The 24,571-nt window shown below is 41.1% G+C and overlaps 1 protein-coding gene across 1 annotated transcript in view; it reads left to right on the forward strand.

Annotated features, from left to right (window-relative positions):
* Positions 1–24,571, forward strand: part of FGGY (FGGY carbohydrate kinase domain containing) — a 741,424-nt gene that overhangs the window by 567,047 nt on the left and 149,806 nt on the right. The window contains exons 12-13 of the mRNA XM_006879829.1: positions 3,627–3,747; positions 13,974–14,068. Of these exons, the coding sequence (XP_006879891.1) occupies positions 3,627–3,747; positions 13,974–14,068 (216 nt within the window). The remainder of the gene's footprint in view (positions 1–3,626; positions 3,748–13,973; positions 14,069–24,571) is intronic.

Consider the following 24,571-nt stretch of genomic DNA (forward strand, 5'->3'; position numbering starts at 1 on the left):
AGTCTGTAAGTCTTGGCCAGAGTAATCTTCTCCAAAATCCACTCACAAATGCAAAATAATGGAGCTATGAGGTCGCTTAGAAGACATAGATGTTACAGAAATTCTATCCTACTTGGGATTTTGCTTCCAGGGGAACAGAAAGAACAGAAGGCATCACACTTTCTTTGCTCATGAATGATGTAGACGTGACAGCAGCTCTGCTGTGAGGAGTGCTGTTGAACTGCTCCCAGTAGAGAGATGTTTGATCTGAGGTATGCACAGGGGGAAGGTGTGGACCACAGGAAGGATGGTGAAGAAGGTGGCTCTTCAGGAGAAAAGCACTTTGGATCTCAGAGTCACAGCCTCAGCTTGGCTAGTCAGCGACTGCATTCAATGCTGTGGGGATTCCCTCAAAATCTAGATAGAATTCCTCAGAGCGAGTGCAAACTGTATCCTAAGACTGCTTTCCTTCTTTCTTTTTGCATGTTAACATTTCTAACAGTTCATATCATTTTGAAGTGAGTAATATAGTATTACTTCTCATTTTAAAAATTAAATGTGAGCCTTAGAAAGGCTGGGTATAGGGAGTCCTGATGGCCTAGTGGCACTGCAATCTCAGACGTACATGGTTTGAATCTATCAGATGCTGTGCTGGAAAAAGAGAGCCAATCTCCTCCTGTACCAGTCAGATCCAATTTGACAGTACACACAAGAAAATAATGGAATAAAATATTTTTTTTAAACAAAAGGCTAGGTATAAGGCTGATACTAGAGCTAACTCATGTTCTTGGTTACTCGAGACTCATCCCTTAAAGTACACTAAGGTTACCTGGAACCCAAGGATACCAAAGGAGTCATGGTTAACCTAAGGGTAGTATAGACACTCTGAAATTAGTTCTATTTTTTAATGTACATTGCTTTTTCTAGGGAGGTCATCAAGTTTTAGCCTATCCTCAAGAGAGTTCATGACCCCAGAAAAGCTTCAGAATAAACATCTGGGGCTAATCAGCCTTATTCAATAAGCAGAATCTTGCCTTCTGCAGTATAATATACTTTAATTTTTTTTAAACACATCACATCTGTGGGTTATCCTCAGAGGCCCAAATTCCACCTAAATCATATCTTTACTAGATTCATACGTACCATCAGTTAACCAGAAAGATGTCAGCTTTGAAACTTCTGTGCCTTTTTGCTCCCTAGTGGATCCCTCGTCCTTTACTCTAAAGGATCATAATCCCATGTTCTGAGGTGCACCACAGATCACCCTCTCATCACTCTTGCATCTAGAAACTCTCTAGTTCACTTACAGCCCACTCCCTCATGGCCTGAGTATGGTGAATGTGGAGACTCCTTCCAAACTCTTTGTCTTAATCTTTCACTTTACTAACAACTTTTCAGTTGTTTATGTTCTCTTTCTAGCCCTAGCCTTTTGATTACAGCCCCATTTGTATAGACACTTCATCCTCTCAGATCATTGACCTCCTTATCTCCACTGACCTTCTCTACCCTCTCTGTTAGCAGCTTGGGGCCGTGTCCACAACCAGACATTGTCAGAGCTCCATCACTATCACTACCACACTGCTCAACCTCTAACCATTTCAAGAGTTCTACCCTCCAAAAATTCACAGGCCATGGTCTTTGCAATCACTTGTTATGCATCAGAGAGTTGGACAATGTCCAGGGAGGATAGAAGGAGAATTTATGCCTTTGAGCTGTGGTTCTGGAGAAGAGTGTTGAAGGTACCATGGACTGCTAGGAAAACAAACAGCTTCATCCTGGAGAGGGTTAAACCAGGCGACTCCTTGGAGGCAAGGATTGTGAGGCTTCATCTGACATACTTTGGTCATGTTGTAAGGAGAGGGGCATAATGCTTGGTAGGGTGGAGGGACAGCGTAGGAGAGGAAGGACCTCTGTGAGGTGGATTGATTCAGTGACTGGGGAAATCAGGATGGGTGTATTGGAGATGGTGCAATTGGCACAGGACAGAGCAGAGTTTAGGGCTGTTGTACATAGGGTCACTATGAGTCACAAGCGACTCGACGGCACATAACAACAACATCAGCAACAACAACTTAATAAACAAAGAGATCTAGTGGTCTAATCAGCAGGGAGTTGCACCAGCAACCCAAAGGCAGCTGGTTCAAATCCACCGACGCTCTGCAGGAAAAAGACGGGCAGTCTCCTCTCATGCAATTTCTAGCCTCTGAAAACTTGCTGGAGTCCATACTGCTGCAGCAGCAGTGAATTTAAATTTGTGCTTGAGGGGGCAAACATCTCTGTTTTCCTCTGGAGCCCATTTCTCAACGTTTACCATTCAGCCACCTCTTTAAGGCCATATCACAGTTCATATTTTTGTTTGGAATCCTTATGTCAAATTAATTGTGATTTTGAACTTGCAATCTAATTGGAATTTTCAGGTATTCAGATGTCTCAGATCAATCTAAACAATTGTATGGCAGACTTTCTTTTGATCGCTTAAGGCAGTGACCTCTTTGTGAAACCTCAAAGACATTTATTAAGCTGAGGATATTTAGCAAGACAAGAATGTGGATGATGGATAACGCATTTTAGGGCGACAATAAAGCAACGGATGGAAATAAAAAGAAAACAAACTCTTTGAACCAACCCAATCATCAGATGACTGTCATTAAGAATGAAATGAGAACGTATTTTGTCTCTGAAAGGTCATTATTACAGAATTGCTACCTAATTTCTGGTGATAACAAGTGTAATTCTAGCCCTTTGCCGCCTCCATCATTTGATCTCACCTTATTATGTAATGAGAACCCTCTTGGCGTCTATGACACTAATGGCGCTGTCCACAGGAAGTAATGCTGCGACCTTGAGATCTGCCTTGCAATTTACAGCCTCTAAAAACCTGCTAGAGGGTCAGCTCTGAGCGAATTCTGACCAGGCAGCAATGAGTGAATGAATTGCACCTTTCTAAAGAGCTCTGGTGGTGTAGTGCCTTAAGTCTGTTATTGTTCACCAAAAGGTCAGCAATTTGAATCTACTAGCTGAGCTGCTCCAGGAGATAAAGATGCACAGCTTCTTTCCATGATGATGTACATGAGCCTGAGAACCCCTGTAGAGGGTCATTATGAGCTGGAATCAATTCATTGGCAGTGGGTTTGGTTTCAGATATTTCTCATTTTCGCTTCTAGATTTTGTGCTTTGTCCAAAGAACAACCGCCTTTCGTTATAATTCATAATTAAAAGTCATAATAAATGACTGAATCTGTTAAACTCAGAGAACCGTTGCAAATCATTCTATTCCGAGTACATGAAGGGCATAAGCCACCACAGACACTCGTCAAGTGACTGTTTGAATGGATGGTGTTAGTATTACCTCTGCTAACACTGTCAAGGCATTGTTTCTGTCAAGACTGTGTTGCTACTGATAGAAGCAAAGGGTGTCATAATTAAGGGGGCTGAGAGTCAAACAAGCCCGCGTTGGAATTCTCACCCTGCAACTTCATTAACTGTGCGGTGCTAGGCAACAATCTCTCTGAGCCTCAGCTTGAAGAGATAATGTGAAATGCCCTTAGTGCAGTGTCTAACACTTGGTAAACACTTAGCACATGTTCAATATCATTTACTACTGTTCCCATCCTAATGATGCCTTCTTGTGCTTTTTTCTCTTTAAGTTTGGAACCCGCCACATTATAGAGGCCATGCAGGCAGCAGGGCACTCTATCAGTACTCTCTTCCTGTGTGGGGGCCTGAGCAAGAACCCGCTTTTTGTGCAAATGCATGCGGACATTACTGGTAAGTCTGGGGGTAAAGACAGAAGAGGCTTTTATAGGCTTGGCAGCAAAGGGGCACAGCTAGACGCCAGACTGCAAATAGTGTCTGGTTGGTTTGTTCAATTAGATTCATACGTTAACATTTTTTGTTTGTTTTTATTTTCTGCAAGAAACCTATGAAGTCTTTATAGTCATGGTGTGGGGTGGAAAAACATTACTTCAATGTATCCTCAACTTGTAAATACTCATGAGAAATGAGATGGGTGAGGACTAGAGCCCAATACAAGCATTTGCTCAATACTTTTGAAGATCCCTTCTGGCCTACGCATTGTGGAGATTATTAATTATATTGGGTTGTAGAAGACATGAATCTGTCTCCCAGAATTCACAGTCTATTGGGAGACAAACAGAAATGAAGTAGTTCGGCATAAACAAAGTACAGGGATTATGGGTACATGGTAGGCACCTCCCCCCGTCTTAGACCTGTGATGGCTCTGTGCAGATTATTGGGAAGAAGTGATATGAGAGCCATCTTAAAGAAAGAATGTTAAGCCCAGCTGCAGTGGGAATTGTGGGCCTCCGTTCAAACGGGGAATTTAAGCCCTGAGACCCCAAGATCCTTTGATTCCTTCTCAGTTCATCAGGGTTAAAGATGATGGTACAAATGTAGAAAACTTAGGGAAATGTGGACAGACAAGAGAAAATGGTGTCTTCAACAGAAGCCCCTGGGCCCAAGAGGAGAAGCCCTAGTGGATAGAAGGCTTACAGGTGACACAAATGTTGTCCTGAATGGCTGTCCCCCAGCACTGGGTGTTCTTATCCCTTCAAGTATCATTTTGCCCTGGTGCCTCCTCAGGACCAATCTCAGAGTGGCCAAACACCAGGGAAGTGCAAGAGAAGAAGCGGGGAGGGTGTTAGAACCAGCCTACAGCCCCATGTCTAGCCTGAATCTCGCCGTCCTCTCACCTCCATTCCTCACAACCCCTTGCTTTCTCCTATCCCCTGGCTTCTTTGCTTCTAATGGAGAAACAGAGTCACAGTCTCTGCTCGCCTTTGGATGACACCCCTCCTGTTCTCCATCCGGGCTATTCCACTCCTTGACAACCTCCTAAAGATGAACATTTTGCCAAATATGATGGACATAATTCGCCACTCCATACTAAAATGTGTGAAATATTTAGCCCCATATTAGAAATAGATACACTGATGCAGAAGGCATATGGCAATATAGAAAAGTATAATCTAACGGTAAACAGCTCAGAACGTTGTTGCTGTTGTTATTGTTGTTATGTGCCAGCAAGTCAAGTATGACCTGTAGTGATCTATGAACAATGGATCTGAACCCTGTCCTGTCCTGTGCCATCCTCACATTTCCTCACACTACATCCCATTGTGACAGTCACCATGTCAATCCACCTGGTCAAGGTCTTCCTCTCTTTTGCTGACCCTCCACCATTATAAGCATCATGCTTCTCTCCAAAGATTAGCCCCTTCTAGCAACATGCCCAAAGTATGTGAGGCAAAGCCTCATCATCTTTGCATCTAAAGAGCACTGCTGCTGCACCCTCTTCCAAGAGATCTTTGTTTGTTCTTTTGGCAGTCCTTGGGATGGATGTTCAGTATTCTTCTCAACACAACTGCTCAAAGGCGTCAATTCTTCTGTCATGAGAACATTAGGTATAGAAATTACTGCATTGTTAACCCAGCTCCCAATGTGTGTCATTGTGACTCATTTTATGAGCATTTAATCCTCACACTGTCAGTCAGTTTGGAAAGGGCTAGCATTGCTATCAACATCTCAGCTCTTTCCTTTACACTCTATGGTAACCCAGATTTTTTTTACTTTTCTTCCAAGTGTATAATTATTTGATGATGACTTCTATTTCCTGGTGTCAAGCCAAAGGTGCGTGACTTTTAATCCACGGTCCTCAGGCCTGTCTTTCATTGTTTTTGTTCAAATATTTTTCTAGGTCATATAGCCCCAGTGTGTCCACTTGCCATACAGAGGTACTCATGGTTGCTGTGAAGCTGAACACACGGCACTGATGTGTCAAATGTGTTAATGGTTACCCATGGTGGACACAGTTTGGTGGAGCTCCCCGATTAAAACAAGCTTGGAAACAGGAGTAGCATCCACTTCCATAATAGCTTGCCTCCAGAAACCCTATGAACCTGGAGAGAGGATGAAAGTCACACAAGTGTTGAGGACTTTAGTTCATAGGGTTGCTATGAGTTGCCTACGACTTGAAAGCACTTAACAACAACAACAACAACAACAATAACAATGAATCAGGTTGGGAGCTGAAAATCCACTGGTTAGAACTCGCCAGCTTCTTCTTGGGAGAAAGATGGGTTGTCTCCTCATGTAGAGATTTACAGCCTCAGAAAACCCGCAGGAGGTCACTGTGAGTCTGACTGAACTCCACAGCAGAGGATTTTGTTCTCTTTCCTGATGCAGCCAATATCTATGAACATATTGAGGCAGACAGAGAAATGGACTTTAAAAAGAACTCAGATCGCTTTATAATTTTTGTGAGGGGAATCAAAAAATTGTAACTACACTCTATCTAAAAATCTTTTGACTGATTCAAGTAAGACTTGAATTTGATCTGTGATTTTCCAAGTTCCAGGCTTTCTACAGAAACCCTGGTAGTGTAATGGCTAAACACTCAGCTGCTAACCCAAAGGTGGGTTGTTCAAGTCCACCTAACCACTCCACTGGAAAAAGACGTGTGATCTGCTCTCACAAAGGTTTGTTGTTGTTGTTAGGTGTTGTTGAGTCGAGTACAACTCATAGCAAGCCTGTGAACATCAGATCTGAATCCTGACTCATCCTGTGCCAACCTCAACATCCCTGGCGAAGTTGAGCCCATTGCTACTGTTACTGTGTCAATTCACCTGGTTGTGGATCTTCCCATCTTTTCCCAACCCTCCACGTTTCCAAGTATAATGTCCCTCTCCAAGGACTAGTCTCTCCTCACAACATGCCCAAAGTATGTGGGACGAAGCTTTGCTATCTTTTATCTTCAAAGGAGCACTCTGACAACATCCTCTCCAACACTTATCTTCAAGACATGTAAAGGTTTACAGCTTACAAAACCCTCGGGTGCAGTACTACTCTGTCACATGGGTTTGGAATAAGGGAAAAAGCAACTCAATGATCCCAAACAACAACAGACAACAAGACTTTCTGCCTGAATGCAGATTTCCCCCCCCATCATAATTTCTTTGTTCCCGTGTTGGTTTTTTTAAATTGTATATTGGTTTGCTTACGAAGTTCACATACATTATTTTTCACACTATTCTTCATTCACATTGTGTGTCATACAATTATTCCCATGCATGATGTTATATAAAGGTAGTTGCCATTGGACCTTGTCCATCATTACCCTGTTTCTTCAGATCTTATGAGGACAAACACAGCATCAGACCATTATTTTAAACATAGAAGGATAACTAGTAAAGCATGCACGAGAACCCAAGGAGGGGAGAGGTGGGAGCGGAGGGATAGGATGGGTAGGGGTGAAACCACAGGGTTGCACAATTTGGTGGGTGGAGGGAGAGAGTGAAGGAAATGGGAAGGATCTGGCAGATTTGTTGTTGTTGTATGCTGTTGAGTTGTAACATATTCAAAGGCAGTGAATTACAGAGGAGAATGCCATCCTTCTACCATGGAATGATTTGTGAATTCTAACCATGTGCCTTCGGGGTTGCAGTGTAGCTTCCTACCCCAAGGCCACCAAGGGTGGGGGTGGGGGGAGAGGAAAATCAGCCTTGAGAGCATACTGTCCAAGGGGCTGAGAGACAGGAGCTCAGAGAGCAGGGTGGCCAGGAGTGACCCAGAACACTGATTCCAGCCTCCTTTGTGACGTGGGGTCATCTTCCAGGCATTACCACCCCCTAAGCAGACTCAGAGGCAAGAGGAGGAGGGCTTGAGTGAAGCAACTTCACATAAAGTTCTGCTTTGGAGACTGTTCTCAGCCAGGCCATTGAATGAAAAGGCTGTTAATCGTTATTTAGATTCCAATTGAAACTGAACCCTTTGTCTCTAATGATGGACCAGTTACAGTTCCAGACAAAGGGACCCTTTCTTAGGCCTGGAATTCCTCTTCCTTGGTAAGCCTGTGACTGACAAGCAATGGCAAAGTGCATCTGCCTTCAAATGCTCTGAATTCTGTGAAATTCAGTAATGAATCAGATAAAATAGTTTGCATTCCAGGCAAAGTCCCTCTTCCTCTCCCTCACGCTGCACTCCTAGAAGAGCACATTTATACTTGTCCCTGTGAAAAACGCATGCACAACAACAGGTAATGCATTTCATGTCAATAATCATCATAGCTGTTCTTGTTTTCTTAAGAATGAAGACCAGAAATCTGGTTAATTATAATCAGGAATGCATGTGAGAAGCACAACAGAATTTGGAACATTCTGTGACATTGGGACAAGTCGCTGTTCCTTTCTGAGCCTCGGTTCCTTCTTCTGAAAAATGGAGGCAATCTGCTTTCCTTCACAGGGATCAAGCTGAGCAATACATGTCACAATTTTGTGAGCACCAGTTTTTGTGCCTGGTTCAAAGCAAGTACCTATTTAAAAAAAATAAAAAATGTTTACTTCTTCCCTCCAGGCAGCCTCAGGCCAAAGAGGAAGAGATGTGTGTAGGGGAACATAAAAAAAAGGCAGTTTAAATAGTTGTCAGTGAGTCTTTGCCATTTTGGGAACAGCTTGCTCCTTGCAAGCCCAGCCAGTGGGGCTGTGCCAACCAGAGAAATGTCTTCTACGTAAGGAGGAAGGGCCCTCTGTACTTCAGCCACGGTGTATACTGTGGTTTCAAGAAATACTTACGCAGTAAGTAATTGTATTCAAAGATGTTTTCCTCCTGGTTTGAGATTAAATGTCCCTTCTAAATTTTGGGAATTAGTGCTGGCAATTAAAGTAAGGGTTTTCCTCTTTTTGTCTCATTCATTATTTTAGTTATTTGTTCATTCACTTACTTGCCCAAAAACAATCTCCGAGTACACTTGTGTGGCAAGCTCAGAACTTGGCATAGGGATCCAAAGAAGAGTAATAATGGCTTTCCAGAAGTTCATTGCAAAACACAGGAAAGGGCTTTTCAGTGATAGGACTGATTTATACAGGGAAGATGGTGGGGTCTGGAGGAAAGAAGGGTCAGTGGCCATCAGAGCTAGGCAGGGAGCCGACGGCACAGTCAATTAGGGTAACATGGAGACAAGTAGAGTAAAGGCCCGTTACAGAGGGGAAGATAGGCTGTGGAACCGGGAACAGCAAATAATTAATGAAGTCAGCAGCTAACCCACTACACCAGCAGAGCTCCCTAAGGAAAAGGTAGAGAGTTCAAATCCATACAGAGGTATTTCAGTAACAAAGGCTTGGAGATTGGCTCCTGAAAATCAGCCTTGAAAACTCTATGGAAAGTGATACAATGGGTCTGGTTCACCCTGGCTGGCAAGAGATGATGTATGCTTTTAAGAATTTTGCTCACTTTCAAACATAGGTTTTTATTAAGAATTAAATTATACAAATTTATCATTTAATAACTTGTACCCAAATGAAAAGTCATTAATACTCCAGAAATTTAAAAAAGAAAAAGCAAAACAAAACAACTTTGACTCCATGGAGTGAGGTTCTACTCTGCCAAAAATGGGCCGTCATGAGTCAGAGTACCAGTTCCTGGTGGTCAGGGTGTTGGTCCCTAGGCCTCTGTAAAGGCCTGCCTAACAGGAGCTCAGCCAGGGACTCAGCCAGAAGGCCAGGGAACTTCAGACATAGTTTGCACCAAGGGCTAAAATCAGAAAAGAGGTAGGAGTGAACTCAAAAAATAAATGGCTCTCATCCAGTAGTGGATTACTTTCACAGAGGATGAAAAAGGTAAGGAAGGATCTCAGAGATAAGATGTTGATCAAGGAAAATCGTAAAAAAAGTTTGAAAAAAGGAAAATAATAACTAATAATAATAATAGTAATAATTTATGGGTTTGTGAGTTATTTTTGGCTAATATACTCTTTTAAGTTCCTTATGTAGCTTAAATTCTCAACACCAAAAACTCATTGCCATGGAGTGAGAACCAACTCATAGCTGACCCTCCAGAAGGTAAATAGCATAGGAGGAGAGGACCCATCTTTCGCCTACAACTGGTGAATTTGAACTGCATGTCTTGGGGTTGACAGCATAACTCCTTTCCCACTAGGCCACCAGAGCTGCCTCCTAACTGATAGAAGTATCTTACTTATATTTGCTCTTTTAATCCTTATAAGCACATCGATGAGGTGGGTGGAACTTTAAACCCATTTTTCAGGGAAGGCAACTAAAGCATGGAGAGGCTAGATGCAAGCATAGGCACACACCTATAATTTAAGATAAGCACTCCGATAGCAGTTGCGTTGGAATAAATTCATAGCTGGTTTCTGAGGCTGTAAATCACGTAAGAGGAGATCACTCATCTTTCTCCCGTGGAGGTTGCAGGCAGATTCCAACTGCCAGGAAGACACAACCTTTGTGTTAGCCACATAACTCTTTATGGACTACACCACTAAATTAACCAGAATTCACGGAGGCAACCAGAATTCAAATCTGGTGGTCTGCCTCAAGAAAACTTTGGGATGTTAACTTGAGAGCTGATGGGGGATTAACCAAGTTCACTTGGAACCCTTAAGAGTTCCAAAAAGCTACCTCCCAAAGGTAACTCCTCCCTGGCTTAGAACTGGTGAAGCTACTGACAGGGTAATAAGGACCTGGGGAGTAAATGACATTTGGAGGTGTTGTCCTCTACAAGGCTCCAGGACTATGGGGAAGCTATGGGGCCCACATAGAACCTGGTGGCTGAAGTCTCATTGGAATTGGTACACTCCTAAGGACTCTGCAAAAACCATACAGTACCCACCCCCATCCGTTCTCACCAGTCTGGTCTGCTTGATCTCATTCCCACACTACACCACCAATCCAGCTTCTGACCCAGGAGAAATGAGTGTTGTTAAGCTTCACTAGCCATCAGTATTAACTCTAGTTACAGTAGCCATGAATTTAAGGGCTTATCCTAGACTGGGAAATATGCTAAGCACTGTATATATATTCTTTCATTTATCCTTATAGCAAACTTCTGAGGTAAGTCTTATTAACAATCATTCCTCTTTTACAGTTGGGGAAAACTAAGATCAAAATAAGTAACTTCAGAAGGTTGAAAAGAGCCAGTGGAACCAGGAAGCAAACTCGGAACAGAGCTTTTCTCAGAAAGCCTACCTCACTTTATACCTGCAGCTCCCCGTCAACAAAGTATCAAGGCTTGGCCCTCCTGTATGAGGGAGACCCCTGAGCTTCTGGGGGAGTTCTGTTACCAGTCCCCTTAGTCTGAGGTTTGGAGTAGCTAATCCAGTCCTGGGATAGAAGGAGGAGGGAAAAGGTAGTGAGAGTGCAGGGGAGGAAAGTCTGAGAAGAAAGAAAACAAAATATTTGGAAAAATATTTCCTGTGTCTTGAGTAGAGGAAGATCTTAGATCTTTTGCCTGCTCATAGAACTTAATCTCTTTGGAGTCTGTTGCCATCTACTGATTATTGTTGTTGATTGCCTTTGAGTCGAGCACAACTCATAGCGACCCTATGAACAAAGGCCTGAAGCCCCTCTGCAACTCTCGACATTTATCAAAGTTCATAGAGTTTCCCGAGGCATGTTGTTTACAAAGTGGATGCCACTCCTGCCTCCAATCTACTGATTAGCCAATACATATTACTGTATCATATCTCTCTCTATATTATATAGTTCTGTAAATTGTGCACAAATTGTACATTTTTGTGTACAAAGCAACACCTTCTTGCATTAATTAGCCTCATGTGCATGCTATTCATGTTACACGCATGTGAACATTATATGCTAAAAACATGAAATCTATTTATATACATGTCGGCACATGCACATACATTTCCACCAGATGCTGCCTATCAGGAGAAGCTTAAGCACTACTATGATGCTGACTAAGTTGCAGCTGACTTCTCAGCCAAGATGTACTGTGAAGAAAGGTCTGGAGAACGACTTCCAAAAAAATCACCCAATAAAAATCCTAAAGATCACAGTGGTCCCATTTGTAGCTGTCTGTGGAGACAGACTGTGGGGGTGAAGTACCGGGCGGGGTTTCATTCTGATGTGCAAGGGGTCATCCTGAGGGAAGGGCTGACTCAGTGGCCACTAAGAGTAACCCTCTGTATAGATAGAAATACTTGGTGGTGATAGTGTTATTAGAGGCTGTTGTGTCAACTACAACCCATAACAACAACATTCTAAACAACCGATCTGAGCCCTGTCATCTCCACAACAGATCTGAGCCCTGACGTCTCCTGGGCCATCCTCACCATCTCTGACTGGTGTTAATTGCCATCACATGGATTCCAATTCACAGCAGCCTCATGAGGGCGGGGTAGAAATGTTCTTTGGGGTTTCCAAGAATGTGGCATGTTGAAAGCACTTCTTCAGGGTTTTCTTTTTCTTGCCAACAGGTTTGAATCACCGGTATTTTGATTAGTAGTCCCAGAGTCTGTTGTAGGTTGACATCAGTGAGACTGGCTCAGGTCAGCTTCAGAGCTGCTGTACCTAGCGTTGCCATGAGTCACAGGTGCCTCGATGGCACATACAACCACAAGTCACAGAGTGACTGAAACAATGGATGTAAGCATGGCAGATACTGTGAGGCTAGTGCAGAAGAAGGAAAGGCTTCCATCTTTAGTTCTTGGAGTTGGTACAAGTTATAATTTACTCAAAGGCGTCTAATAACAAACAAATCCTTAACATGTGCATCACTCAGGGATGCCAAATATAAAGTCTGTTGTTGTGAGCCATCAAGTCCAATAAGACTCATATTTGCCTCACATGATAGAGTAGGTCTGCCCCATAAGGCTTCTTAAGCATCTGCCTTTATAGAAGCCTTTATCCAGGTCTTTTCTCCCATAGTGCCACTAGTGGGTTTGAACCACTGACCTTCTGGTTTAGCAGTTAAGTGTCTCACTGTTGCATGTGCCAGTATCCTTATATAAAGTCTAAACTCTGAATTGTTTTTGCTCATCCTGAGCCCCTGAATTTGCATGTGGAGTGCTCATCCCTGCCTGCTGAGCTCCTACTCATATTCCAGACCCCTGTTTAAACCTCATCGTCTGTCTAGTACAGTGGGAATTGGCCACCTGCCGCCCCTACCCCAGAAATTCAATCTCTCATCATATATTTATAAGCACTTTCCATGTCCTAGGAACTGTTCTAAATGCCAGAGACACAGCAGTGGACAGGGCAAAATCCCAGACCCTCACAGAGCTGACGGTCACAGAGTAAGAGAGAGAATATACAAGATAAATAGGTTAAATGCACTGAGGAAAGAGAAGTGGGGGGAAATAGAGCCTATTCCACAACTAATCATAGGAGTGGACCACGGGATGAAGGAGCAAGTTAGGATAAGTTGGCATTTTAAATTGGATGATTAGAAAGGCTTAGTGAAAAGATAACATTTGGGCAAAGACTTGAAGGAGGCTGTGGGTGCTGGGAGGACATCCTGGAGGAAGTTTCCACCCAGAGGGCACAGAAAAAGCAAGAGCATTGAACATACATACTCAAGGAAGAGCAAGGAGGACATCAAGATGAAGAAAGTTGCAGATCCTATCAGGCCTTGTCAGCCCTGTAGGGCCTTTCACCTAACAGAGATGAGAAGCCACTTAGACTAATCACACCCTCTCTTACTATTTCGTTCTTAGTATATCTCACATGAGGAGAGCACAGGATAGAGCAAGATTCAGACCCATTGTTTACAGAGTCACTGGGTGGCACTTGACAGTACCTGTCAACAACAAAAGCCTATCTCAGTTAGAGAACCAACCACTTTACCTCCTTCTCATCCCTCTCCCTCTGAGATCTGAAGACTAGAACATAGTGTGATTCACCTCCACATTCTCTGGGCACAGCCAAGCACTTGGTAAATGTTTGTTGAACTGAGCTTGAACCAAGTGGCAGGCACCTTTCTTTCATGAGTTGATGTATACAGTGTTGGCTCCCATGGGGCTCTAGGCTACTGCACCAGCAGGCACAGGCAGTGAAATCCTTTAGAACCAGGTGGTCCCGAGGAATAAGGAGCTGCTGGGAGTGGCTGGGGATGCCTGGTGCTAACCTGAAGTCAGGTGTTTTTGCTGCAGCGGCTTCTTCCTGGCTCCTCAGCACAGTGCCTGGCCCTGCTCCCTAACTGAGGTGTGGCCTTGTCTTGTGCAGGCATGCCCGTGGTGCTGTCCCAAGAGGTGGAGTCTGTTCTTGTGGGTGCTGCTATTCTGGGTGCCTGCGCCTCGGGGGATTTCACTTCTGTACAGGTATGTGAGGACTGAGGGGCAGGCTGTGGCCCCTCCCCAGTCTGAGGGTGTCCTTCCTCCTGACAGCAGCTTACATCTTGCAAAACACACACAGGATATAATTAAGAAATGATAGGTTCCAGCCAGGGAAAGCACAAATGGTTCTAGTCCCAGAAATATTTATTACCCCTTTCATTTGACTTGGCCTCTGTTGGTGTTGGTGGTTCTGTTATTCTGTTGATTTTCCACTCCCAGTCCCACCCACCTCCATGCCAACCCCTGTTGAAAAAGCTCTTAAATTACTTCTTTTCAATTTCCCCTTGATAGTTTTTCTTTTGGCAAGTGAGACAGTTTAAGGCATAAGACTAAAATTTATCTTGCAGATTTCAGGTTTTTATTTGCTTTTTATCCCATGGGTTCACAAATACCTTTTTTCAGAAAGGTCTTGATTAACAACAGATATGAATGAAAATGTTCACTTTTTTTTTTTAAAAAGAGGAATTAAAATGGAAAATAAAGAACAAAGATATATGAAGAAGGAAATCATTTGGAGGCTGGGATTGAGGCTAGAATCTGATTCTGCACTTCCTGGCCGCCAAGACAAAAAAAGGAACATATGATAAATTGCCTAATTTTTCTTTTTAAAAGAGGAAACATACTGGTTTAGGTTTTTATTGTTGTTGGGGACAAAGCTTTTCTGACCACCAAATTACAACACATTGTGCACACAAGTTTTGTTGCGAGGCTTTGAGTGGTAAAATAAGAGAATGAATTATAGGTTTATGGAAATATGGAGGAGCAGCAGACTACAGAGGCTCTGAGCACAAGTTCTGGACTCAGACTTCCTGGGTTCAAATCATTGCTTGACTACATACTAGCTCTGTTCTCTTTCTTGCTGCTGTGTGCTTCCATTTCTTGATCTGTAAAAAATACCAATGATATGTAATAGGTTGTGTGGTTGTGTGTTTTTTTCCCATTGGATAGTTCCAGCACCAGTTTGTTAATCTTAATTTTATAACTGAGGATTCTGTGGCACAAAGAGATTAATGCCTTGCTCTAAATTGAATCAACACACAGCAAGACTGAGTACTTTCACTCCTAAATATCAACTAAGAACTGAAGAAATGTTTGTGCAGCTGGGATTCAGACAAGTTAAATGACTTGCCTAAGGCTTCAAGGTTAGAAGCAGAAGCCAAACTTTTCACTGCTAGCCTGGGAATTAAAGTTCTGTGTATTGTGACCCTCTTAAGTACCAAGAAAGTCTCCTGGATGGTGCAACAGTTTGCACTTGACTGCTAGTATGTTTTGTGTTAGGCTGCTGAAAGAAAGCTTGAAAGTTTAAATCCACCAGGTGCTCCTCGGGAAAAATGATGGACAACTTCCTCCCGTAAAGATTTACAGCCTCAGAAACTCTATGAGTTTCGCTAGAAATAAGAGTTAACTCCATGAAATGAGTTTGCCTTATTAACGAATGAAAAGTTGGTGGTTAGTATCCACCCAGAAGCATCACAGGAAAAGGCCCCATGATTTGTATCTACAAAGATTACAACCACGAAAGCCATGCAGCAGCTTTGCTCTGTAATACATGAGTCAGAATTGACTTGGTGCCAAGAGCTTTGGCTTGGTATGAACCAGGCACTGTGCTAGGTGCTTTCCATATAATCTTCCTGATATTTACAATAACTCTGTGTGGGCAACAGAGATGGAAAGATTAAAACATTGAAGAGTATGGAAAAAATAATTTGCTCTGTAAACATTCACTCAAATCCTCATTTTTTTAAAAAGACACTTTTAAAAAATGACTAGTTTACTGCTCTGAGAAAAACTGGTAGAAGCCCTGGGACCATGTAAACCTGGACCTGAAATCACCCTGTGACTAAACGTGCAGCCAAATAACAAATAAGCCTAAAAGGTTATTAAAAAGACCCAGGAAGAACACTCACTTTAAAACAACCACCCATACAATCTCAAAAGCACAGAATTTGTCCAAACAACATTTGCCCATCCTGCTTAGAAGGCAGGAAGGAGAGAATGAAAAGGAGAAAACACAGGGAACAAGTTGGAAGTATGTCAAGAAATGTGTATAAATTATTGAATGGGAAATTAACTTGTAAACTTAACCTTAAATTACAATGAAAAGTTTTAAAATAATGTTTTTATTAACTAAAAGTAAAAACTTAAGGGTAATTGTTAGAAATGGACAGATGCAAATCTCTATTTCCAAAATCTGTACTTTTTGCACCTCACCACACTTCCTAAGCCTGTAGAATTGATCCCTGTGAAGGATACTTCTCACCACTCCTGGACACGTATGGATTTTAACTGAAGATATTCATGTGAGATAGATGAACTCTTGGGGTTTTTTCTGTGTATTCTAGAGCTCTCTTAGACACATCTCATGGAGATGTTTACTTGTTGAAATGCCAATAACTTATCAGTTATTATTATTTAAGTGTCTCAACTTGCCACAATGTTCTTACAACTCAAAATCTGGTCCTACTTGGAATAAATCAGAGTAGCTAAAATAAAACATTAGGAATACTTACTGAAGCCCTGCATATGTTAACACATATAATCTTGACAACCTCCCTGTGGACAGATATTTTTATCTTCATAGCATATACAAGAAAACCAAGGTTCAGAGATGTCTTCTGTAATTTGCCAAAGGCTGCTTCGTAAGAGTTAGAACCAGAATAGAAACAAAAAATTCTCTGAGTCTTATGCTGCATGTCATTATTTTTCTAAAGTATTTGACTTTATTTCTCTAAAAAATATTTTTAGCCTATTGAATGTCCAAATGTGTATTTTCTAAAATGAAAATTAATCTTTTATAAATTAGGTGTGATAGTCTGCAATGAAAGTGGTATGACAAACCTATCATGCTTTACAGAACTTCATTGATATCTTGCAAAATCAACTTTCTATAGCCAAGGAAATTCCACTCACATCTGTCCCGAAGTGAAAACTGTCCTTAATTCCACACTGACATTATTGCTACATGAGACTTTTAGTCTTTTGTAATGAAATCTACGGTTTAGTGAATCAGATACTGAAATTTTAAATTGGTGACTTGAACAGAATTGATGTTTACAGCAGCTTAAAGATAAATTCACACCTCCTATTCATCCCAATGTGTAAGAAGGATGGGCAGCCTCTCGTACGATTAACAACCTCTGAAAATCCACCGGAGGGTCAGCTATGAGTTGCTTCCGACCTAATGGTCCATCACAACAGCATTCAACCCAAGGACGCATGTGTCATTTTTGATAGTTTGTATGAGATAACATAATCTAGTAGGAACCCCTGGTGGTTAAATACTTACCTACTAACCAAAAGGTTGCCATTCTGACCCACTCAGAAGCCTGGTGATCCACTTCTGGGCATCAACAGCCTTGAAAATCCTATGCCTAGTTCTGTTCTACACACACAAGGTTGCCTTTAACTGGATTCGATTTGTTGGGAACTAGTTTGTTTTGGTGGGGAGTAGTGCAGCTACCCCAAGAACAGTGCTCCCCTGGCCATTCAAATCTACTAGCAGCTCCAAAAGAGAAAGATGGACAGTCTCCCAAATGATTAACAGTTGCCCAAAAGCCTGCTGGAGGGTCAGCTATGGGTCAGTTCTGACTTGGCCACAGTGAGCATTTGGTAACCTAGTAAAAAGAGTCGGGGAGGGGATTGTATTAACAATGAAAGAAATTTTTTCTTTTTCTTTTTCAAAGAGAAAAGCGAACTGGGGTTGGGGGCAGGGTGTGTGTATCTATGTGTGTGTGTGTGTGTGTGTGTGTGTGTGTGTGTGTGTGTGTGTAAATCCCTAGCTGAGAGAAGCCTAAGATCTTGTCCTTCCTCCTTTGCCTGATGAAATCCAGAGTTATGATCAACTTCTAAGAACACTTGTCTAGCTCCTCAAAGAATGTGACCTTTCCTCCCTGTTGTTTCTATTTGTTTCATAAATAAGAGGGGAAAATTGTATTAGATAATAACCACTAATGTAGCACTGTGAAATGAAGAGCCTTCAAATATTATTGACCTCCATACACTCAAACTTATTGCCACTGAGTTGGAATTAACTCATGCCTGACCCTCTAGAGGGTTCTTGGCAGACTATAAATCTCTCAAGAGGAGCTTATCCTTTTAATACAAAGCAGCAACTGGTGGATTTGAACTTCAAAACGTAGCTCCTTACATACTATATGTCACTGTTGTTGTTGTTATTGTTGTTGTGTACCATCAAGTCAGAACCAACCTATAGCAGGCCGTTCTGAGTTTTCGAGGTCGTTAATCACACAAGAGGAGATTATCCATCCTTCTCCTACAGAGCAGGTAATGGATTTGAACCACATGCCTTTCGGGATTGTAGCACAGCTGCTGCTGCTGCTTCTTTTCTTTATTAATTTTAATGAAAGTTTAGAGAGACTTTGGATTTCCATTCATTCATTTTTTGCACTTTTCTCCCCCCACCCCCTTTCACTCTTCTCTTTGAAAAAGAAAAGAAAAATTCTTTCATTGTTATATAATCCCTCCCCCTAAATCCACTCCACTATGCAGCCTTCATTCTGGACTCCTGTCATGATAATACCTAATCATATATCCCTTTTAAACAGTTTTCTCCCTCATTGTTTTCAATGCAGTCTACATAGTTTATCCAATTTTTCTCAGCCTCATTCCAACCATGATGTCAGTCCCGTTCTATAACAGTGGCACTATGCAGTATTTGTCCTTTTGTGACTGAGGGTCACCCATTTTGAATAATATTTCATTAGTTCCTTGTTTTTCACTGCAGCATAGTATTCCTTTGTGTGAATGTACCAGAGCTTCTCTATCCATTTGTTTGTTGATGGGCACTTGGGTTGTTTCCAACTCTTTGCTATTGTGAACAAAGCCGCAATAAGTACGTGTGTGCATATATCTGCTTGGTTACTGGTTATGGTTTCTTTAGGGTATATTCCCTGTAGTGGAAGGAATTGCTGGGTCAAATGCTATTTCTATATGCATCCTTCTGAGATAGCACCATACAGCCTTCCACAGTGGTTGTACCATTTTACACTCCCACCAAGAGTGAATAAGTGTTCCAGTTTCTCCACAACCTCTCCAGCATTTGTTGTTTGCTGTTCTGTTAAATTTTGCTTTTCTTACTGGGATGAGATAATATCTCATAGTTGTTTTGATTTGCACCTCTCTTAGAGTTAGGGATTTTGAACATTTCTTCATGTGTTTGTTTGCCATCTGAATGTCGTCTTTGGTGAAGCGTCTGTTCCTATCCTGTGTCCATTTTTCAATTGGGTTGTTTACCTTTATCTTGTTGTGGTGCTTGAGTATTGTATAAATTCTAAATATAAGTCCCTTATCTGACACGTCATCACCAAATATTTTTCCCAGCCTTGGCTTCCCTATCTACCCTTTTGGAGTAGTTTCGGATGTGCATAGGGCTTTAATTCTTGGAAGGTCCCATTCATCTATTTTATCCTCTCCTGGTTGTACATTTTTCAGGACGCTTGGAAGACTGTTTGTGTTGTGAATTAAGACTTCTAGAGTTCTTCCAAGCTTTTCTTTAATGAAATTTATAGTTCTTGGTTTTAGTCCTTGGTCCATGATCCACTTTGAGTTGGTTTTTGTGTATTGAGAGAGGTGTGGATCTTGCTTGAGTTTTCTGCAGAGAGTTTTCCAATTTTGCCAGCACCAACAATACCCCTCACAATAGCTAATCACAAGATTAAATACTTGGGAGTAAATCTAACCAGAAGCACAAAGGATCTATTCAAAGAAAATTACAAAACATTACTACAAGAAACAAAAAGAGACCTAGAGAAGTGGAAGAATATCCCTTGCTCATGGATAGGAAGACTCAATATTGTGAAAATGGCAGTATTACCAAAGGCAACTTACACGTTCAGTGTAATCCCAATACAAATACCAATTCTATTCTTCAGTGAGGTGGAGAAAGGCAGTCTCTAATTTAATTTGGAATGGAAAGAGACCCTGAATAAGCAGAGCACTCCTTAACAAGAGGAACGTGGTAGGAGACATCTCACTTCCTGATTTCAAATCCTACTACAGTGCCATTGTGGTCAAAACAGCATGGTACTGGTACAATTATAGACACATAGATCAATGGAATAGAATTGAGAATCCAGAAATCTATACACAGAACAATGGAATAGAATTGAGAATCCAGCCCATCTACCTATGGTCAACTGATTTTTGACAAGAAGATGAAATCAGTTAACTGGGGAATTGACGGCTTTTTTAACAAATGGTGCAGTTCAACTTCTTACCACTAAGCCACTAAAGCTTCTTCCAGGCCAATAGGACACTAGAAATCCCTAAAAACTACCTGTTGTTGCTGTTAGCTGCCATTGAGCTGACTACAACCTATAGTGACCCTACAAATAACGAATCTGAACCTTGCCCTTTCCTGTGCCATCCTCATAATCTTTGAGATACTTGATCCCAGTGTTACAATGTGTCAATCCATCTTGTTGAGACTCTTCTTCTCTTTCTCTGACCATCTATCTTTCCAAGTTGATGCCTTTTTCCAATGACAGTTCTCGCCTAATGCTCAAAATATGTGATGTGATGTTGCACTACCCTTGCCTCTAAGGAGCACTTTGGTTGGACTTTCCCCAACTTATAATTGTTGTAACATTTTAAGTATACATGCTATTAATATTTCTTTAAAATTATAGAGTACTTATATAATATTATGTATTTTAGTTTTATTAATATACTTATTTTAATTTGGCTGCATTTTCTTATATTTTCACAATGACCATGAATTATTAGTTGTATTCCACAAGAAAATGAAGATTGGCTGTACTAAGCAATAGAAATAGCTTCTTTTTTCTGAACATATCTTAACTGTGAGTATTTCCAAACCTCCAAAAATTAAAGTCACAATAATCAGTTTTACCTGGCAAGCTGTAAAATGGCTTATTTAAAAAAAATAGAACATAAAATAGGAATAAAAAATCATGGAACATTGGCTATTATGAAAAAAAAAACAAAATTGAGAGTTATACTTTATCATAAAATGAAATCTTTGGCCATGAGGCCTATAATAGGTAAGAAATAGAACTGACTTTAAATTAAGTCCATTTTCTAAAAAAGCAAGAGGAAGACAGCCAAAAGTCCTTGGTATATCAACATCATTATTATGATTATTTTTGGAAATGCAACTATGTGTAATTTTGGCTCCATTGTTCCCAGACCTGGAGACCAGATCTTCTGATAGATTGAGATGACACAATTGCTTCCTCCCAATGAGGCATATAATTCCTGCCAGCACCCCAGCTATTCCAGCAGTCAAGAAGTTTCATCTGCTTACGAACCCCCCATATAATAAGTGGAGAGTTTCACTTCTTATCCAGATGGGCAGACTTTAGTACAGCTGTCCAGATAATGCCTGAGATGAAGGGGAGGCTAGGAAAATCCAGAGGAGGCATGGACGTCCAGTTGTAGACCTAGCAGAGATACACAAGCCTAGAGAAAAGAACGTCCCAGTTTCTTAAACCAGTGAGTGAAAGCCTTCAGCCAAGGGTTGTTAATTGTTGTTGTTTTGTTGTTGTTATGTACCATTGAGTTGCCTGACACTCATAACAACCCTATAGATCAACAGCTCTGAACCCTGAGCCAATCTCACTCCCTCTGACATATCTACCCCCCATAACTCCAACCACGGAGTCAATCCATCTCATAAATGATCTTCCTCTCCTGCTCTGTCCCTCCACCCTCACAAGCATAATGTCCCTCTCCAAGGACTGGTCCGTCCTTGCAACATGTCCAAAGTATGTCAGACAGAGCCTCAGAATCCTTACTCCAAAGAGCAGCCCAGTTTCACCCTCTCCAGGTCAGACCTATTTGTTCTCTTAACATTCCATGGTATGTATATTCAATATTCTCCAGCACCATAGCTCAAAGGCATCAGTTATCCTTTCTATCATCCCTAGTCATTGTCTAGCTTTCTGATGCATAACACGTAATTGCAAAGACTGTGGCCTGGATCAGGTGCACCTTAGTCTCCAGACAGACATCGTTGCTCTTCAGTACTCTGGAGATGTCCCTGACAGCCAACTTTCCCAATGCAATACGTCTTTTGATTTCCTGGATGCTGGTACCAAGGGTGTTGTTTGTGGAACCAAGCAAACTAAAGCTGTTAACAATCTCAAGCTCTTCACCATTAGTTGTTAGGTGCCATAAAGTTAACCACTTACCAATAGCAACCATACTTATAACAGATCAAAACATGGTCCTATCCTGCACTGACTCTTTACCCAGCATAATTTTCCCCCCAAGGATTTACCTGTCTTGAAAACATAAACAAAGTATATAAGACAAAGTTAAACAAACTTTGCCTTTAAGACACACCCTGGTATCCAAGACAGATGTATTTGTTATTTTGGACATCCATACTATATTCGGTATTTTTCACCAAGACCACAACTTAAAGATGCCAATCTTATCTCATCCTTATTCATTGTCCAACTTTAAATGCATAAAGCAATAGAAAATACCATGGTTTAGGTAAGTGACACCTAAGTGTTTAAATTGACATATCTGATGTTACTCAAAGAGGTCCTTCATAGTAGATTTACCCCATAGCTCATATCTCTCTTTTTATTTTTATTTTTTTTTACTGTTGCATGAATGTTGATTTGAGGAAGATGAAAACAGTGACCATTTCAGTCTTTTCTCCATCTATAATGATGTTACCATTGGGCTAGTTGATGGAATTTTTGTTCATTTGGTGATAGAGATGAATCAGAAATACTAAAAACTGTGGATTGCTTTTACAACCATTGAAAACCTCTGGAGTGGTTCAATTCTGACACACATCTGAGATCAGCACACATCTGAATTGACTCTGTGGCAATTGGTTGTTACAAGCATGTTTTCGAGGCACAAATAACAGAGAGGTTTAAAAAATGCAAAGGGGAAATAAAGCAAGAAGCCAGTTTCAAGATATAAAAGAAACTCTAACAATGAAATGGCAGGAGTATAGAAAAGCTCACCGCTTTGTTTCTTCCATTTTCATGCAGGTATCATTAGTTTTCTGTCATTTTTTAAGAGGCAGGTGAGTGTTTTTCCCCAGGACTGTTTATAAAAAGCAAGTTTTAATTCTAACACTGCTATTAATCTTGGCTATCCAATCAAAGGAAAATAAAAGTGGGCGAGACACTAGAAGCAAAACCGGCAACAGTCGACACTGACAAGGAATCAAAATGAATTCAGTCATTTTAAGGAGAGTTTCAGTGAAAAGAAAATAAGCCCTTCAAATCAACCAATTAATCAAAAGCCTTCCTTCCTCCCACTGTTAGAGCCCCGTTGCCCCCTGTTAACCACTGACTCTGTTGGCTCCCACCATCAACTCTCCCTGTCAAGTTCCAGACAGACGCCTGCGCCTTCCAGACCAATACAAGTAAGTGGCTAGTTGAAAGCCATGATTACTCATTTGGTAATGCATGCCCGCAAGATAAACTGTCCACACTGACCACAGTCGGCTATCTTCAAAGCCAGTCCTTGCAAACATCCTCATGTTCAGCCCAATTCTTCCTTTTTATAAAATAGACATAATTTAGAACCAGTTATATTTGCCATCTCTTAAATATTTCAAACCCTGAGATTTTAACTATAAAGTATGCCTTTCATTTTGTTTCCGTTAATAAGCACCTATTTTCTATGACTTATTTAGTTCAAATGTATGTTCTATCATTCTAAAGACAGTTTTGTATAGCTTTCCAGGTAAAACTGATAATTGTAATATACTAAATGTTCAGAGAGAGGAAAATATTCTGTTTCTTCCTGCACTCAATATTAATTTTCTTCCTTTTTTCCATCCTTCTTCTAGAATATATCTAACAATTCATAGTCATTGTGAAAACATAAGAAAATACAGCTATATTGAAGAATGTGAAAACACTTTTCTTACTGGTAGGGAATTCTGGTGGCCTAGTGGTAAGAAGCTACTCTGCAATCGCAAAGGCTTGCAGTTCAAATCCTGTTGTGGAATGATGGGCTGTCTCCTCCCTTGTGAGTCTCTGAAAACTGCTGGAGGGCCAGCTATGCGTCAGTTCCAACTCAATGACATACAACAACAATAATAATTTTACAGGTAACCTAGTCCTAGGGAGTTACATTGCTAGCCCAAAGGGCTCTCTAGTGGTTTGAATTCACCACCTACTCCACAGGAGAAAGATGAGAAACCTCTTCCTGTATTAGCCTAGACTCCTATTGGAGGGTCAGCTATGAGTTAGTTCCAGCCCAATGCCAATGAGTTTTGTTGAATCTTACTATCCTAGAATAACTATTATTTGATATTCTGGGTGATATATAAAAAATTTTTTGTTGTAAATAATTTTCTACTTTTAAAATTAAAAACAAATTTATGTAATGCAGACTGTTTCATAACTTTTCACTACCCTCAAATATATATTAAGTATCTTAGGCATTGGAGAGATGAGATGGACTGGCATGGGGCATTTTGAGTCAGATGACCATATGATATATTACTCTGGAGATGAAAAGACAAGG

Source organism: Elephantulus edwardii, unplaced genomic scaffold (assembly GCF_000299155.1).
Source record: "Elephantulus edwardii isolate Elephantulus edwardi_28Jun2011 unplaced genomic scaffold, EleEdw1.0 scaffold00005, whole genome shotgun sequence".
Taxonomy (NCBI): Eukaryota; Metazoa; Chordata; class Mammalia; order Macroscelidea; family Macroscelididae; genus Elephantulus; species Elephantulus edwardii.